General features: G+C 47.6%; 2 protein-coding genes across 2 annotated transcripts in view; one reads left to right on the forward strand and one right to left on the reverse strand.

The window, feature by feature from the left end:
* The first annotated feature begins 5,916 nt into the window (after window positions 1-5,916).
* On the forward strand, window positions 5,917-10,736 carry LOC105887044 (keratin, type II cuticular Hb1-like). The gene is made up of 5 exons (XM_012805484.1): window positions 5,917-5,982; window positions 7,383-7,487; window positions 9,015-9,235; window positions 10,171-10,202; window positions 10,582-10,736. Exons 1-5 carry the CDS (start codon window positions 5,917-5,919, stop codon window positions 10,734-10,736), a joined length of 579 nt encoding a protein of 192 aa, XP_012660938.1.
* A 5,222-nt stretch (window positions 10,737-15,958) lies between these two features.
* LOC100957943 (keratin, type II cuticular Hb1) overlaps window positions 15,959-18,571 on the reverse strand; it is a 4,996-nt gene continuing 2,383 nt past the window's right edge. Inside the window, exons 4-9 of the mRNA XM_003790404.2 lie at window positions 18,042-18,137; window positions 17,633-17,797; window positions 17,244-17,369; window positions 16,752-16,972; window positions 16,489-16,520; window positions 15,959-16,194 (exon numbers count right to left, since the gene is read on the reverse strand). Coding sequence (XP_003790452.1) covers window positions 15,959-16,194; window positions 16,489-16,520; window positions 16,752-16,972; window positions 17,244-17,369; window positions 17,633-17,797; window positions 18,042-18,137 — 876 coding nt within the window. The remainder of the gene's footprint in view (window positions 16,195-16,488; window positions 16,521-16,751; window positions 16,973-17,243; window positions 17,370-17,632; window positions 17,798-18,041; window positions 18,138-18,571) is intronic.

Below are 18,571 nucleotides of genomic sequence, written 5' to 3' on the forward strand. Positions count from 1 at the left end.
TCATAGATGACCAAAAAAATGGAAAACAGCCCATGCTCATGGGTTGGTAGAATCAACGTTATTAAAATGTCTATAATACTTGAAGTGATTGATAGATTCAATGCAATCCCCATAGAAATACTAATGTTATATCACAGATCTAGAAAAAATAATTCTAAGCTTAATAAAAGCCCAAATAGCCATAGTAATCTTAAGCACAAATCTGCAGATATCACATTACCTAACTTCAAATTATACTTCAAGGCTATAGCAACCAAAATAGCATGACACTAGTATAAAAGCAGAGACATTGACTAATGGAACAGAACAGAGACCCCAGAAATAAAACCATCCACCTACAATCAAATGATCTTTGACAAAGCAGATGAAAGCATATGCTAGAGAAAAGAAGCCCTGTTCAATAAATGGTGCTGGGATAAGAGGATAGCCACATGCAGAAGAATGAAACAGGACCCCTATCTCTTGTCATAACCAAAAATTAATTCAAGATAAATAAAAGACTTCAGTGTAAGCCATGAAATAATAAAAAATCCTGGAAAAAAAGTAGTAAAAACTTTTACTAGACATTGGCCTAGGCAAAGAATTTATGATTAAAATTCTAAAGGCAAATACAGCAATAACAAAAATAAATAAATGGAATCTAAGTTAAAAAGCTTCTACACAGCACCATAGACAGCTTACAGAAAGGGAGAAAATATTTGTAATCTGATAAATAGCTAATATCCAGAATCTATGAAGAACTCAAATCAGCAAGAGAAAACAAACAACCCTATTAGATAGAGGGCAAAAGACATGAACAAAAGTTTTTCAAAAAAGGATAGACAAATGGTTAACTAACATGAAAAAATGCTCATCATCACTAATCATCAGGAAAATACAAATTGGAACATTAGCAATATTGGTTCTAAATAGGCCTCAAAAGATTAAGGATGCATATTGTTAGTTCCAGAGCAATCACTAAAAATAAAACAAAGTATTGCTAGAAAGCCAATAGAATAAATTAAACATTAAAAAATATTCAATTAACACAAAAGAAGGCAGGAAAGGACACACAGAGAACAAACAAAAACCAAACTAAAACAAAACAGAAGGCACAGTGGGTAACCCAATGATCAGTAATTACATTAACTGTAAACACGACTACCCTCTATAATAATAAGAAAAACAACTCAATTAAAAGGGGCGAGAGACTTGAATGGAACATTGCACAAAAATATATATCAAGAGCCAAAAAACACATGAAAAGTTGCTCATCATTATTAGTCATTGGGGAATTAGTCATTCAAATTAAAACCACAAGGTTAAAATATTGAATACCTATTGAAGGACAGTTCTCCAGGTGGCCTTGGATAGACCCAGTTCTCCCTGTAGAATGTGTTGTGCATTTAATGGCCTGATATAGAGAGGAACTGGCTGGAACAGGCTGGCTCCCAGCCCTCCTTTAGAAACAGATGTCTGTCAGTGCTGTAGCTCAGAGTGTCATATTGCCCCTGAGGTGTATGGCCTAGGGCCCCTGAGACAGAAAGCCCAGGGTAGACCGCCTTTCAGGATGCCTCATTGGTGGTGCAAGTAGGGCACAAGTAGCTGAGACTTCATCTGTCCTGGGCAGCGTTCTGAGCCTTGGGGGATCAGCTCACAGGGAGTTCTAGGTTTCTGTTGTTCCTTGTTGCCTGTGAGTGTTTTTTGTCTCCTCAGACTCACACAAGCTGGTAATCAGTGAACAGCGAAACTACTTTACAGTTACTAGAAGGTTAACATGTAAAAGACTGACAACACCCAGCGTGAATCAACTGGAACTTTAAATCAGTTTGGCCATGTCTTATAAAGTTAGACATACACTTATCAAATGACACAGCAATTTCACTCCTTGGTATCTACCCAAAAGAAATAAAACCAGGCCTATACGCAGACTTGCACGTGAATTTCAAAGGAGCTTTGAATAGTTCCAAACTGGAAACAACCCCAATGCTTGTCAATAGATGAATAGATAAACAAACTGAGATATGGTCATACAATAAAATTTCACTCAACAATAAAAAAGAATGAACTATGGATTCACGAGCATGGATGAATCTCCAAAACATGCTAAATGAAAACAGTTAGATACAAAATAATATATACTGTATACTTTGATTCATATGAAGTTCTAGGACTAGCAATACTAATCCACAGTGCTAGAAATTAGATTATCCCCACCCTGGGTTGGGGTGGAGACCAATGGCAGCGAGGCATGAAAAAACTTTCTGATGATAGAAATCTATATTTTCATTCAGTGGCGATTATATTGGGACATACATTGGTCAAAATTTGTTGAACTATATGTTTAAGATGTGTGCATTTTTTTTTTTTTTTTTTTTAGACGGAGCCTCAAGCTGTCCCCCTGGGTAGAGTGCCGTGGCATTACAGCTCACAGCAACCTCCAACTCCTGGGCTCAAGCGAGTCTCCTGCCTCCACCTCCCAAGTAGCTGGGACTACAGGCGCCCGCCACAATGCCCGGCCATTTTTTGGTTGCAACCATCATTGTTGTTTGGCGGGCCCAGGCTGGGGATTCGAACCGGCCACCTTAGGTATATGTGGCTGGCGCCTTAGCAGCTTGAGCCACAGGCGCCGAGCCAAGATGTGTGCATTTTACTGTATACAAATTGTAGCTCAATAAAGTTGATAAAATCATGCTTTCAAATTCATAAGGTACTTAGAAATAAACCTAATAAATATGAGAAAGTCCTATACCTACCGAAATATAAACATTATACAAAATGCTATTGGAAATAAAATATAATGAAGAAGACCTAAGTAAATGAAGAGATATAGTGAGTTCATGGGTAAGAAACTTTACTATCATAAAGATATTAATTCTCCTGAAACTGACTTAGAGAGTTGATACAACTAAAGTGAAATTCTGAAAAAGGACTTACATAGGTCTTGACAAGTTGATTCTGAAATTTATGGGGAAGAACGGAAGTCAAGAATTGCCCAGAAACCAACGGAAAAAGAAATAAATGGGTACTCTCCCTTACAGAGGTTATAACTTAGTATAAAGCTACGGTAATGAGGAGGTGTAGTATTCAAACCAGAATAGACAAACTGACCAATGGAACAAAATAAATTGTCCCTAAATAGCAAAAGGAAGGACTGTGCACCGGTTTCAGATAAAACTGGATCTTGTTTTCTATCATACACAAAATCAATTTCAAACAGATTTAAATCATACATGTCAAAATTAAAACTAAAACTTTTGGAGGAAAGAATTGGAGAATCATTTCCTTCCTTGGGACAAAGAAGGATTTTTAAGCTTTTTTTTTTTCTTCCATTTTTGCCTGGGGCTGGGTTTGAACCCGCCACCTCCAGTATATGGGGCCTTTCCCTACTCCTGAGCCACAGGCCCTGCCCAGAGAAGGATTTTTAAAACAAGGCATGTAAAATGCTCAACATAAAAGAAGATTGACAAATTAGATGTTAAAATGAAGAACTTTTATTTAACAAAATAGGCTATAAAGGAAGTGAGAAGACAAGCCATAAACTTGAAGATGGTATTTGTGGTGGTGCATGTGAGTGACAAAGTAGTAATATCCAGAAATATAAAGAACAGTTATGATTCTATTAGCATAAGGCAAACAAAAATGGCAAAAGAAAAGGAAAGACATACAGGTAGCAAACTTCAACAGTAATAATCAAAGTGCCAAACAAGACTGAAAATGATTTATTACATCATTTAACTGTTGAAAATTAAGACACTGAAGAGGATATCTTTTATATATTGCTGGTCAAAATATAAATTGTTAGTATAACAGTGTTAGAAAATCATTTTCTGTTATTTTCTGAAGGTGAATGTTCGACCCAGAAATGCCACATCTAGTTGCATGACAAAGAAATTGTTGCCTATGGGCATCAGGGGACTGGCAGAAAAATGTTCATAGTATAACCTTTGTAACAAAACACACAAAACAATGACTGAATTACATAAAGGGTGGTATAGTCACACAACAGCACACTAGGAATCCAACTGGGGGAATCTTAGTTACATAATGCTGAGTAAAAAGAGCAAGGCCCTGGGTGACACATTTTATGGAAAAAACCAAGAAAAAAACCCTTAGTATTTTAGGTATACGCATGTATGGAAAAAAACTGAAAAAAAAAATGAAAGGAAGGAAATTACACAGCTTCAGGGAAGATTTTACTTCCGGGGTGACAAGCAGAGGCCAGCATAGGATAGGATCATGGAGGTGGATGTAAATTACTAGTAATGTTTTAGTGTGGGGGCCAGTAGGTGGGTCTGTGGATATTTCACTTTCGTTATATTACTAAGTAAATAATGAAAGTTATATGCTGTTTGCAAGAGGTGAACCTGAAACATAAGGTAGGACATAAATTGAAACAAAAGAATGTGTTGAGGTGATGGGTTGGATCAGAGTGCATTATTCATAGCAGGGGTGAGTCATTCTTCACGAAATTATTTCAGTGTATTTGTACATAGTAGTTGAGTCATGATATAAAATATTAATATATTTCTTATTTTGAGTTGTGGCTAAAAACAAGTTTGATAGCTAGTACTCCAAAGAGCCTCCTGCTGATGTATACCAGCAGATATGCACAAAAACGTTCACAGTGGGGGGGGGGTTGGCACGACAAATCAAAAAACACATGTGAAGTATTCATAGGAAAATGGGGAAATATACATACGGTGGAATACTGTACAGCTCTGCAAAAATGAGCAGAGCTTCAGTCGCCAAAACAGATGAATCTCAAAAACAGAATATTGGGGAGGAAAAAGCAAGTCACAGAAACATTACAGTGTCTAAAACGTAAAGGGAGGCAAAACTAAACAATAGCTTAGGGATACACGCATACAGTAATAAGGAAAAGCAAAGGAATGATTAGCACACCCAGGACAAAGTAACCCAGGTTACTTTGGGGATTGGATGGGGTTAGGGATGGACAGTGCTGGGACCAGCACAGGTCGGTGGGGTCTTTGATGTACTGGGGGACACACAAAGATGTATTTTATTATTGTTGCTATTTCAATCATTAAATATATGCTGTACATCAGCAGTCTCCAACCTTTTTGGCACCAGGGGGCTGGTTTCATGAAAGACAATTCTTCATGAACAGGGTGGGTGAGGAGGTAGGTAGAGCTCAGGGGGTGATTTGAGGGATGGGGAGTGGCTGTAAGTACAGATGAAGCTGCTTTGCTTGACCACCCACTGGCTGTGCGGTCAACTTCACTAAGTTTCATGGGGGGTGAATTTTCCAAAGATGGGGTGGGAGCTGGGGGTTTTCATGGGGTCGGGGGGTGGCTCTCTGCAGCTGGGTTCCTAATAGGCTGCGGGCTGTGGCCTGGGGGTTGGGACTGCAGATATATATATCCTTTTGCATGTTATGAGAAACAGCTTGTGCTCTCTAGTTCCTGCTCATTCTTCTGTAATAGAAGATTGCCTTCTAAGTCTTAGGATTGGCATCCCCAGCAGGGACAGTTTTTCACCCTCCTGTCCATCTTCCACACTGCTACCAGATAGGTCTTCCTAAATCACATCTGACATCAGACCACTGTCCTGCTTAAACAACTTCTGTGGCTCCCCATTGCCCAACTCCCAGCGTTACGCATTTCCCCCTTTTGAAACAGCCTTCCCCTCCATCACTTTCTTTCAAGGCCCACACCAACCCAGGAATTTCCATTTTCCCATCTGGGCTCACACTATAGCCCCTTTTGGCCCCTTACCTCTGAGACCTCCCAGTCAGAACTCTGTGACTGTAATGAGATGAGGTCACAAAGCCCCCGGGAAGAAGAGGCCTAGTTCTCAGAGAGAATTCTGGGAGCTCTTGAGCTGGAGTTGGGCTTTGGTGCTCAAGAGAGGTTCGGAGGAGACTATAGCTCCTTTCACCATGGTGAGACTTGACCACACAGCTCATTGGCCACTATGGGAGGAGAGACCTGGGACTCCACCCAGAGCCTGAGTGCCTGCCTGCCCAACCAGGCAAAAACTGTACAGTTTTGGTGAATAAGAGCAGGAAAGAGTGGGCAGTGGGAACACAGCAGAGACTGAGATGATGTTTTGCAGTCTGTTTGCACCTCACTCCATTTGCCCTAAAAGATTTGCACTGGGCTAGTGTGAGTAGGCCCTGCTCTCTGGGTTCAGGAGTGTGTGTGACTTTATCTGTACCTAAGGGTATAGAGCAAAGAGCATGGGTCTAAAGTGCAGGTTGGCTTGGTCAGTGACTATCAGGGTCACTCACTTCCCTCTGGTCCCTACTTAGGTGTGGCAGATGTAATGAGCATCAGTTTGCCCAAGGAAAAACAATGGAGACAGTCACGTCCACCCAGCCTACTACATAGGTGGTCATGAGCCCTAGTGAGATGGTGACAGTAAAAAGATTATGAAGTGTCAGGCACTATGCAAGTATGATTTAATGTCCCCAGGCTGCTTGTGTACTGGTGTGTGAAGGCAAGGTGCAGAAAAGACAAGACCCATTGATCTTGTAGAGCCCACGTCCCACAGTGGCCTTGGGTTTGGGGAAGGAGATGAAATCCAGATTCCTCTTATTGGTTTTGATTAATAGCATCCACCAAGATAAGGAAGTCCCTTCCCCTTCATAGTCCTAGAGTTTTCAAAGTATTTTTAAGGCCAGGAGTGATGGTTCACACCTGTAATCCTAGCACCTTGGGAGGTGAAGGTGGGAGGTCACTTGAGCTCAAAAATTTGAGACCATCCTGAGCAATGCAAGATGTCATCTCTACTATAAAAAAAAAAAAAAAAAAAAGAAAGAAAGAAAGAAAGAAAAAAATAGTAGAAAAAATTAGCTGGGAGTTGTGGCGGACACCTGTAGTCCCAGCTATTTGGAAGCAGAGGCAGGAGGATCACTTGAAGACAGGAGTTTGAGGTTGCTATGAGGTAGGCTGAGCCCACGGCAATCAAGCCCAGGTGACAGAGCAAGAACCTGTCTCAAAAAAACAAAGAGGTATTTTTAAAATTAGGAGTTACCTCACCTCTAAATTTTATTAATTGCTTTTCGTGCTAATTTAGATGACCCACTGTGGTAAATAACAATAATCAATTCCCCAGAGTTCAATTATCCCTATTTCTGGGGTGATCTTAGTCCAAAAGCATTCCTTGACAGATCACCGCTCTGTGTCGCTGCCTTTTGTGCCTGAGATCGGGCTTCCTTTGGCACGTGGGGGCCTACGGGAGACCCTGCCACTGTGCCAGCCAAGTGCACTGCATCCTTTCACCAAGTCTCAGGGATAGGAAGAATTCTCATTCCCATTTCACAGATGGAGAAATGGATGCCCCAGAGAGGTTAGATAACTCACTGGTGGCAGCAGGTGGGTGGGCACGTACTGGAACGGTTTTGCCCTCTTCCGCTCTCCTGTCACCCTGCCCCACAGTGTGAGGAGATAAAGGCACCCGTGCAGAAATGCACACAGAGCCTGCGGCACAGCAAGGAGGATCTGAACAAGATCAACCAGGCCATCCAGCGGCTGACCGTGGAGGTGGACAGCTCTGAGAGTCAGGTAAGGGGTGGGAGTAGGGGTGGCAGAGTGGTGGTGTCAGGAGGATGTCCATTATTTATGACAACCTTCTCTGCCAATCCTTGGACTGTGACTGTGTGTGCATGTGGTACTTACCTTTGCTTATAAGGACTCTGTATTTTAGGTGGGTAAGCAAGGAGCATGTAGGTCAATATATCCGAATGCAGATGCTTATTTGCATATTGTTGTCTTTCTCTAGGTATGTGTACATTTTTATGTCTGTGTTTTGTTTCTCTTGCTCGACATGAAGCTTGAGCCCATCTTCAGGAATTATAAGACATTACCTAGAAACCCAGTTTTCTGGGTTCTTTTTAAAAATGTGAAGATCTGTCAGTGTTAAACTATGATTCCCAAATGGTAACACTTGGCTAAGGAAGACAGGCCTCTATCTATCTTCTCTCTTTTCTTCACACGGGGTATATGCTCCCTGATGCCACAGACCCCACCACTCCCAATTGCATCCTTTGGCTGCAAGGCATAGGGTCCTTCGCCATTTATCACCACCCTGGATGTACTGTTAGGATCCTTGTGGTAAAGAAAAGGTGCTGAGCCTATGTCTCTAAAGCAGAACAATGGACAACTGAAAATATGCAAGAGCTTCTGGGGATTTCAAGAAAATGGGAGGGGGCATTTTTGTGTGCATGAAATTGGGCACTCTTGATCTATGTTTAGTACTTGGCCTCCCCCCTTTTGATGCTTCCAGCCAGGCGCCTGTAGGGGGTGTTCTTCCTCCCACTCTCCCAGCCTCATCTCCTTTGTCCTAGTAGCCCCCTGTCAAGCCCCCCCCCACCCCCTGCTCATGTCCCACTCCACAGAGAGAAGGGCTTCCTCTCTCAGTCTTTGCTCCCCTCCTGCAGATCAAGTATCTCAGACTCAGAGGGACACTCATGCAGGATTTGTCTCCCTTGTCCAGGAACTGATGACTCTGAGGAGAGATGAGCTGCTCGTGTCCTAAAGGGGCAGAGTGACCGGGTGGGCCTGCTGTGGTTCAGGCTCCCATGAGCCACAGCCGCTCTGGTTTCCCAAACAGCAGGCATACTTTGCCAGGATGGGCATTTGTCATTCATTTTTCTCTCCAGAGACTATAAACTCTAGGCCCCTGTGAGGAATGGGTGTTGCTCCTGTTTTCCTTTTGAAACAATAACCCTAGCATTATGTGCTGGAGAGCATTTGCTGCTTCCTGGATCCTAGCTCTTATTACAAGTGTCACCATACTTGATGTAAAAGGCTCTCTCGCAGCCATCCCAGATGGCTGGTCCCAAAGCATCACCCTGAGAGTAGAGGGTGAGCAGGTTCTTTTTATCCTGCCCGACTGGCACAAACACAAGTTTCCTAATGGGCACACTTACTCCTAACAGCCGCCGACACGCTCTAATCCCTCCTTGGCACTCCAGCCTCTGAGAAAGTCTGATTCTGTGAGAGGGGTGAAGTGGGGGCCAAGGGGGCCAAGGATGTCCTCTTGCCCTTGGCCTGCCTTTCACCCCCCAGCCCTGTGAACTAGAGAAAGCTAAGGAGCAGCCGGCTCTGCAGGAGGAGGGTGCCTCGGGTAGTGCCAAAGGCAAGCTGGCCTGGCTGGAGGCTGCCCTGCAGCAGGCCAAGCAGGACATGGTGCGGCAGCTGCGTGAGTACCAGGAGCTGATGGTTGTCAAGCTGGGCCTGGACTTTGAGATCGCCACCTACCGCAAGCTGTTGGCGGGCGAGGAGAGCAGGTGAGTGCTGGGACAGGCTTCAGAAGTGGGCAGGGGAGGGGAATGCAGGAGGGTAGATAGCCACCACCCTTGTCAGCCAGGAGCCAGGAGCGGTGGGGAAAGATAACTTGGGTATCCAGGGATTTATTGTCCATGAGCCAGTTTCCCCCCCCCCCCATTATTTTAGAGCTCCTTTGAACAAAAAGTTAAAGGAGTGGGGTGACCCTTCAAGTCTTCCCCTCCCAGGCCCCCCAGAATTAGGTAGTAGGGGCAAGTTTGTCCATGAAGAAACTAAGGCTTAGCCTGTGGGAATAGGTCCCCAGAGTGACTGATTGCCTTCTGCGCACTGCCTTTTTCCCAGGCCTGGGAAGGCAAGGTTGGTTTTTAATCCAGTAGACCATAGTAGGGAACAAAGATGCCAGCATGAGTTGGGCATACCAGGCGCTGATCACTCACCCATTGCACGATCTCCTACTTTAAACCCCACAAAAACCCTGGGTGGGGGCACTATATCCCTATTTTAAAGATGAGGAAACCAAGTCTCAGAGAGGCTAAATGACAACCCCAAGGCCACACAGGGAGACAGTGAGGCTCCAGCAATGTTCTTCAATAATTGAGTTACCTCCTCTGTAGTCTCCTTGCAAAGTTTAAGATGCCTCCCTCAGGGTCTCACCTTCTAAGGTCAGGTTAGACCAAAGAAAGGGTGTTTATCTTTTGCTTTCTCCCTCCTCCAAGAAGTCATCAAGGAAAGTGGGTTATATGAGTTTAAGGCAGGAGGGATTGAGTTTAAAGGCTTGGAAAGAGTTTTGACTCAAAGGATGGTGGGGATCAGAGTCAAGGTGCTGGCAGTGTGGAAAGACTGCCTGTTCTGGAAGCTCAGGAGCGTCTGCTGGAGAATGGAGGATGTCAAACCTAGCCACTAGAAGAATTCACCTGCTGCCTTCTTCTCCCCACAGGCTTGGTCTGGGATTTGGGGCAGGGAGCGTCCGTAAGTAGACAGCAGGCTTGACTGGTCCCAGCACTCAGCTCCCTTTATTTCCTGGCCCTCATCCCCACTCCTCACCTGTGTGCCCCTCTTCTCCGAAGAGAGAAGCAGTGTGTTTCTGTCCTATGTCTGAGACTGCTCCCCTTTTCTCCTTTTGGGGGTGATTTTGTGTGTTTGTGTGTGTTGAGGGTGTCCTGGAGTCTGTTCTTTGGGGAACGGGGTCTGTGTATCTCTTCTTTGGGGCAGTTTGCACATCTGTCTCTTGGTGGGGAGGAGGGTCGGAGCATCTGTCGACTGGAGGAGAAGTCTGTATGTCTGTCTGCTGCGGTGGGGGTGAGGCCCAGGAGGACTTCCCTCCTTCCGACCGCCGATCTTTGCTCAGCCCCCGGCAGCAGCGTTCCTGCCAGCGGGCCCGGGCCCCGCCCGGACTCCCGCCCTAGCGCCCTGGAGACGAGCGCCCCTGGCGGCGGTTGCGCGCTCTGCGGCTCCGCCGGCTGTGCTGGGGACTTGAGCTGCGGCGGCCCCAGCGGATGTTGAGCCCTTCCGCCCCGCTCCGAAGAAGACAAGGAACCCCAGCTTCTGACCCTAGAGACTTGGCCTTTTGTCTCAGACTCCCTCTCCTGTGGAGCTGGCCCCTATCTCTCCTCTCCCTCTTGCCCCCCCACCCTGGAGTGTAAGGTGTTGGAGCACAGCTTAACAGCAGAACCATCGCAGATCCGTCCCCAGCGTGGAGATAGCAGACACTGGTGCCACTGGGTTGGCCTGTAGCTTACCTGGACCCAGCACCCTACTGCTACGAACTGCCCCCACCCCTCTTTTCCAGGGACTTCTTCTCTGCAATAAACATTGTGCAGTGGGCAGAGCTGCCAGGGTGTCTGACCTGGATTACCCTGGCCATTCATTCACAGAGCACAGACAGAAATGTCTAATTGGGGGCCAGAGGGTCAACAGTACCAGGAAGCAAGCCTTCCCTTGTGTTAAGTGGGTCCTGGTAACAAGTTTATGGTGATTTGATGTTATAGTACCCGGATCTTTTGTGTGTGTTGCGGGGAGGGGGTCGCTCAGAGGGCCCTGGAGAAGTGAGAGAAGCAGTTAATTCATGCAGGAGGGTCTAGTCTGGGGTCCACATTCCTCTTGTATGGGCAGAGGAGCTGAGAACTGCATTCACTGGTCCATTCATTCACTCATGGATTCATTCACTTTACAAATCCTTGTTGAATAGTGCTTGGCATTAGACAGTGAGCAACACACCCTCTGGTACTGGCTCCCTGCAGGTGAGGTGTTAGGTGGGAGGCAGGCCAGACACAAACAGATCAGAAAGAGAACAGGGCTCTGGAGGACAGGCTCTGGGACAGAAGGCCCTCACAGATTGGGGTTGGGGGGATATGAACACATTTGGGTGGCCCAGGCCTTGATTCTAGTTTAACAAGTGAGCCGGTGGTGGGCAGGAGAACAACTTAGTATGGTGAAAGACAGCGTGGGCTTTGGAATCAGATGGAGGCTCTGACTCTGCCTTTACTTCCCTATCTGGGGTGTAGTTTGGTCTGATTTTTCACAAGGCAACTGGACTTTGGAGGGCAGAAGATAGTCCAGTTTAGTGGGTAGGGTGGCCAGAGAAAGGCTGGGTTTCTGGCCTGTCCTTGCCACGCAAGCTGGAGAGAAGCTTCTGTTCCATGAGTTCACATTCTTTTCTATTGCACAAAGGATTACATCATCAATGCATCTTGGGAACAACAGTTCCTACTTTCTGTGTCCCTGGGTGAGGCTAAGGTGCGTCATTGGCCAGAGGCCTTGGCTTTACCTTTTAAGGTACTCTAGTGCCAGCATGTCTGCTGTGTTTCTGCTGGGTCCCTGCCCAGAGAACAGGTATCCAAAAGGTCCTCTTCCTGGATAAACAGAACAGCCTCATGAAAGAGGAATGGGATGGAAACTGGGCTGGCAAACTTCTCCCCACCTGAGAGGTAGAGGACGTGGCCCCACAGGGCTCACACATCAGTCCCAGTCAACCATACTGACCCGCTCTATTTGTATAAATATTCTTTTTTTTCTTTCTTTCTTTTTTTTTTTTTTTTTTGTATAAATATTCTTACGAACATTCCCAAAGCAAAACGGCTGTCTGAAAGCAGAGCTGCCCAGCTCTCTGTTCCTCGCATTGTGGTAGGAGGTAATGAAATTGTATTCTAGGTCACGTTTCTCCAGCTCCTACTGGATGATCACATTAACAAAGGAACTTTGTCACCAAGGACTGTAGGCAGGATGCACATTCTGCTACCTGCATTCCTGGGGACTGGCTGCCCACATTTCTCCCCTAACTCTAAGCCTAGACTTGGACATCTCAAGTGCTTTGGGATCAGGTTTGAGTCCCTTCCTGGGCCAGGGCGTGTAGGTCACCAGCAGTGTTTGTGGTTTGGGGACCAATTTTCTGAGAGGCTACCCTGGCCATATGCCACATTCCAGCCTGGGGTGGGAGACAACTACCTAGTGCTTTTATGGAGAGTCATTCACTAGCCCATTATAAGCTTTGTGACTCAGGGTGACTTCCAAAGGGAAGGGGGTTGTCACCAGTTCAGTCATTGCTCCTCCGCAGAAAGGGACCAAAAGGGGTCAGTCCTCTGGGTTCCCCATGTCTGCTTCACATTTCATAGCACTGAAACATGTCAGATGCTAACTAAGCTGTGTTCACATCTTCACTGAGCCCCTCAAGGCTGGTGACTGTCTCATCCATCTATCTCACAGTAGATGTGAACTGGCTGAGGCACTGTGGTCCTGGTTGCTCTTCCCTATCCTGGGGGACATGGGCCTTGTTTTCCCACCATTACTATTTCTCATCCTACATACCCCCTATGGAATCTAAGTGCATTCATTCCTGCTGTGATTCCAGCTGCATGATATCAACCAGACCAGCCTAGAGTAGGGACAGAAGGGCCTGGATTCTGTTCCCTGTCTTGCTCTTACCTTGACCAAACTGTTCACCTGTTTCTGAGCCTCAGTCCTGCTCTTCCCCAGACCCAAATGGTGAATCTAAATGTTTTCCTCTTCTTTTCCTCCCCACTCAGCTTTTCTGAGCTGAATTTTACTGTAAAATAGAATACCTATCATAGGATTGTTTGAGAATTAAAGATACTACTGTTTGTTAAGTTCTTAAAACACAGAAAGAGTTGTATTTCTGTAATTAATACTTTACTTAATGGAGTTCTTTGGAAAGGTTTTGAGCACCTTTAAAGAAGGTTCTGCCAAGTCTGAGGTCAGCTGATGATGATGCCTGTCGGTGCCTGCCCACTGCTACTCCCACCTTAGCCCAGTTCTCCATCTGTGACCCCTGCCTCAGCCACATGGGTCTGGGTCTGCTCATGTACACATACGCACTCATGTCCACAGGTACACACAAATCCCTCTCTTTAGTAGATAGACAGATCCACACATTTGCATGTATAATCACATGCGTAGAAACCCTCACATTCACGTGTACACACAGAGGCCTGGAGATATGCATAGACCTGGATGCAATCATATTGTCCCACTTGAAGACAGCTGCCTGTAGACACAGCAGCGCAGAATGAGTATACAGATAGCAGGTACGTGCACTGCACAGCTGCCTGGAATCCAGATTCCCCATTTCCCTCTAGTTCCTAATCCTGTCCCACTTCTCCTAAGGAATAACAGAGTTTTTAATTGGTAAGGGACACCAGCAGCCATCTAGTCCAAACATTTTATTTCATTAGAAAATATGCTAAGGCCCAGAAAAGGGAGGTGTCCTGCTATAGGCCATGCAGTTAAGTGTCACGTTTTCTTCACCTGTCTGCACCATGGTCGTTGTGTATTTGATTCATCCCCCATTGCTCCTCTGCCCAAGCTTGAGAGTGGGAACCTAGAGGGAGACAGGGTTGTGGAGCTGCAGTGGAAAAGAACTAGAAGGAGGGAGAGGGTGAAGGACGGCAGGTCACCAAGGGCCAGCTGGCTGGATGTGACCAGTGAGACACGAAGGGGCGGAGTTGTAGTTGGCTTCTGAACTGGGGAGGACTGGGGGACTGCAGCTGATTGCGCCTCATGTCTGGATCCCTGACAGGGACTCCCCCTGAGCTGTGTGGTATCACAACCTAGAGGGCTGGTTGGGATGATTACATACTCTGGAATTCTCCAGGGTTCTGTCCTGCTCCAGATTCCATCAGTAATGGCCAGGAGACCTTGGCTTGGTCCTACCCCTTACAGAAGCCTTTGTCTTTTCAGACCACCCATCTCTGGTCTCTCAATATTCCTAATTATTCCCACTGCCCTGAGTGGTACAAGTGGGGAGCTTCCATTTCTGCTACATTCTCTGGGCCTTGGACTGGAAGTTTAGAGATTCGCCAGCTGTAAAGATGTTTGTTCAGTGACTCACCTTGGCCCATCTGCCATCTTCCCACCTCTATCCACCAGCTATGATATCCTGGTCCCTATCAGGTGAATACATCCCTGCATGAAGGAGCTCGACTGCCCTGGCAATAGTGGAGATTTCTCTGTGTACTTGCAATCTCTGATCACAGATATAAGTGTAATAAGAGGCTGGCCATGGCCCTAATCCTGGAGGGACCTCTACTTTACATTCTGCAAAAGAATAATACTAATGATAAGGCACATGTAATGATTATTTTGTGGCACATACTGTTTATGTATTTTATGTATTTGGAATTGCTTAATGAATTAGATGCTCTTTATATCATCCTCATTTTAGAAACATGGGCTCAGGCATAGAGAGGGTGGGTACATTGCCAAGATCACTTAGGCAGGAAAGGCCAGAGCCTAGCTTGGACCCAGGCAGTCTGGCTCGAGTCTGTGCTTCTACCTTGATGTTGCCAAATCATCTTCTTGGTATGTGCTTTCTGTCCTTGAGGAAATGTATGAGCTATGGCAGGTCTCCAAACCCCAGAATGACTCCATTAAAAAAAGAAAGCCACATTGAAGACTTTTTGCAATGTTAAATCATATTCATGTATTCATCCCTTAAAGAATTCCAATAAATTATTCAGGCATGAGTTTTTCCCAACAAAGCAATGAGTGATCTTTCCTTAAGCGCTGAGTTTTATTATTCATAGGTTTACAGATGTGCATAGGACGCTTTCTAGGAGGCAGCTGTGTTTGGGGACATGAGCACTGAAGACACACATAGGGTTTGAACCACCAAACTCAGTGAGGGACCCTACTCCAGTTATTGTCTCTGAGTTCTGGTTTCTTCATCTGCAAGACGTATCATCATGGTGGTGTGGATAAAGTTACATCACGCAGGGGCTTAGCACAACCCTCCACTAGATCTGAGACTAGTATGGCCCGAGGGAGAGAATTATGGAGACTCTATGCCTAGGCCTTTCTCTGCCCCACATACCTTTGGGGGCCCTGTTGAGTCCCAGTCCCTGAGGAAGTTAGCAGAGACGCAGATGAGACTCAGGGTTGGCTACATTGATTTATTGGAAATACAGATGAAGACAGATATACAGGACAGAGGAGGAAGGAGAGAGGCCGGGGGCTCTGGCCATTGGTCCCCTGGTTAAGGCACTGGTCCTCTCTGCCTCTGAGCTCCCTTCCTGTGGGCTCCAAAGGAATTCCTTTCTTGGGTAGCCTTTCCCAGTGTGGGGCTTCAGAGTCAAGGAGCAGAGGGTCACATGGGGAAATGAGAGACCAGGAGTGGGAGAGACCTTTCCAAGTGTAGGAGAAGGGACTGAGCACTTGCTCCAGGTGCCTGGCCTGGGGTGGGGGGTGAGATGGGCAGGGCAGGAGCTGGGAACTTAACATTTCCGGCAGCTGCTGCTGCAGGAGCCCACGCCTAAGGAACTGATGCCACAGGAGCCCACTCCGCAGGTACCCAGGCCACAAGACCTGACTGAATTGCAAGGCGCGCACATCCCGGTGCTCACTGCCAGGTTACCGGTGCAGGGGGCACTGCACACACTGCCCGTTACAGGCCGGGAGCCAGACACGCAGAGGTCTCCGCACACGACCCCGCCCCGGGAGCTGCTGACACCTGTGAACCCCCAAAGCTGAGTCAGAATTCTGGGGGCAAGCTGTTTCCCCTCCCTGACCACCAGCCCTGCCCAAACCCTGGGCTCTGGATATTAAACGTCAGGAGCCTCTTTAGTTGACAATTCTAGTTCTATCTAGTCAGAAAGCTATGATCTTCCCTGCTATCCTTAAGTCCCTTCTGCTGGGATGTCAACCCACTCCCATATCTGCTCTCAGTGAAATCCCTCCTTTCGGATTATGCCCTCCATCCCAGGGAGGGACTAAGTCCATCCAAACACCAGGCCCAAATACTCACAGACATTCACAGCCCCAACGCCTTCGCACAGTCTGAGGGTGGAGGAGAAAGAAGCAACGTTAGTAACCAGGCCAAAGCGGCTAACAGGGTGCGGTCCCCAGTTGGTCAAGGAGTTAGGGGCAGAGAGTCTGACTAGCCACTCACCCCAAAAGTGATAAAACATAGGTTTCTTCCCACAGAGTCTTTGCGACTGTTCAGCCAGGGGCAAGATAGGGCTTGTGCAAGGAATAGGCACCAGTGGCTCTGACCCAAGCTGGACCCACCTCTGCTCCTCGCCCTCCAGCAGGCGCCTGTAGGTGGCGATCTCGATGTCCAGGCCCAGCTTGGAGTTCATCACCTCCTGGTACTCCTTGAGCAGGCAGGCCATGTCCTGCTTGGCCTTCTGCAGGGCGCTCTCCAGCTCGGCCAGCTTGCAGCGGGCGTCAGTGAGGGCCGCCTCACCCTGCTGCTCAGACTGGGTCACGGCAGCCTCCAACTTGGAATTCTGGGGGCCCAGAAGACAACAAGGTTCATTATGGTTCTAGGTCTCTCTGTCCAATACCTGGATTTGTCCAGTTTTTCCATCCAGCTAGGAACACGCCAGAAACAGGGTCTCTGGCCTTATCACATGGGTGTCCTTGAGTGACCAGAACAAGGGACTCTACATATGCAAATGGGCAGAGAATGTATGGTGAGACCCAGATAGGGCACACCTGGGCTCTGTGACTCAGGGTACGGCCTCAGCCTCTGTGGTCTCAGGCCCAGGTGACCCATACCTGGCACTTGGCGTTCTCCACCTCGGCTGTCAGCCTCTGGATCATGCGATTCAGCTCGTTGATCTCCTCCTTGGTGCGGCGCAGGGTCTCCCCGTGCCTGATCACCGTAGCCTTCATCTCCTCACACTGGGGGAAGCAGAGATGCTCATGAGGCTCAGGATGGGACATGTCAGCCATTCAGGACCCAGGGTGATTGTGCAGGTTGTGCAGTGCTCAGCCTGTGCAACCACACATGGCAGTCCCGCCTTGCCATCCAAAGCTCACAGAGGCAGCCTTTCTCTTGCCATCCCTAGGGATCAGAATCCCCGGACTGAAGAAGCCCTTTCTAATAGACACCTTTCATCCCTCCCACTGCCATGTGTAGGAGGCAGGTGTCCTGTGCCACTCACCTTGCTGCGGTACCAGGACTCGGCCTCGGCCCGGCTACGGCTGGCAATGTCATCATACTGGGCCTTGATCTCAGCAATGATGCAGTCCATGTTCAGGTCCCGGCTGTTGTCCATCTTGACAACCACCGAGGTGTCTGAGATGTGGGCATGGAGAACGCGGATCTCCTGTGGGAGATGGGGAAAGGGGTGGTAGGAGCTCATTTAGGCCACAGCCCCCCCCCCCACCATAGCCTGTGCCCCTCTTCTCAGACCTTCCCTGACCCCAGGGCCCTGCCACCTCATAGCCTCACCCCTCTCAGAACCTTATAAACTGCAGTGCCCACCACATCCCTGCCCAGCAGGACAACCCCCACCCAACTTCCCTCTCCTCTGCTGGCTACAGATTTCTGCCTGGCCCACGACCCCGCACCTCCTCATACAGTCGCCTCAGGAAGTCGATCTCCTGGGTCAGGGCCTCCACGTTGGCCTCCAAGTCTGACTTGCGAAGGTAGGCACAGTCCACGTCCTAGAAAGGTGGGGGGTGTGGCAGCTCAGAGGGCCCTGAACATCTACTCCACAAACTCCTGTCTCCCCTCACCCACTCCACATGGCCAGGGCTAAGGGCTCCCTAGTGCTCCCATTCCCACCTCACCCCCTTTCCTTATGCCCCTTCCTGGGATGACCTGGCATCCCCTTTCCCTCTGAGAACAGACCTCTTCATGCCTTGGAGATGGCTCGCCAGTCTCTCAGCCCTGTCCCTGACACACTATATCCTCCCCTGTCCTTTCTACCCTTTCCTGCTCCAAGAAGCCTGTGGAGACTGGGTCCCCAGCTCTGTCACCTGGCCCTTCCCTCTTCCCCAATGATCTTCCAAGGGCCATATTGCCAATACTGGCTCTGCCCCACTCTTCCCCCAAGTGCTGGTATTGTGTCCCCACATGTGAGACAGTCTGCAGTGTC

The sequence above is a fragment of the Otolemur garnettii genome, unplaced genomic scaffold (assembly GCF_000181295.1).
Source record: "Otolemur garnettii isolate 467f Iridium unplaced genomic scaffold, OtoGar3 scaffold00043, whole genome shotgun sequence".
NCBI classification, from domain to species: domain Eukaryota; kingdom Metazoa; phylum Chordata; class Mammalia; order Primates; family Galagidae; genus Otolemur; species Otolemur garnettii.

What these genes read in the sequence shown, in the direction of transcription:
- LOC105887044 (XM_012805484.1), top strand. Translation starts at nt 5,917, where the DNA reads ATGGGAGGAGAGACCTGGGACTCCACCCAGAGCCTGAGTGCCTGCCTG. An exon ending in TCCAGCGGCTGACCGTGGAG is followed by an intron (nt 7,488 to 9,014) that starts GTGGACAGCTCT and finishes TTCACCCCCCAG; the next exon opens with CCCTGTGAACTAGAGAAAGC. An exon ending in ATTTGGGGCAGGGAGCGTCC is followed by an intron (nt 10,203 to 10,581) that starts GTAAGTAGACAG and finishes ATCTTTGCTCAG; the next exon opens with CCCCCGGCAGCAGCGTTCCT.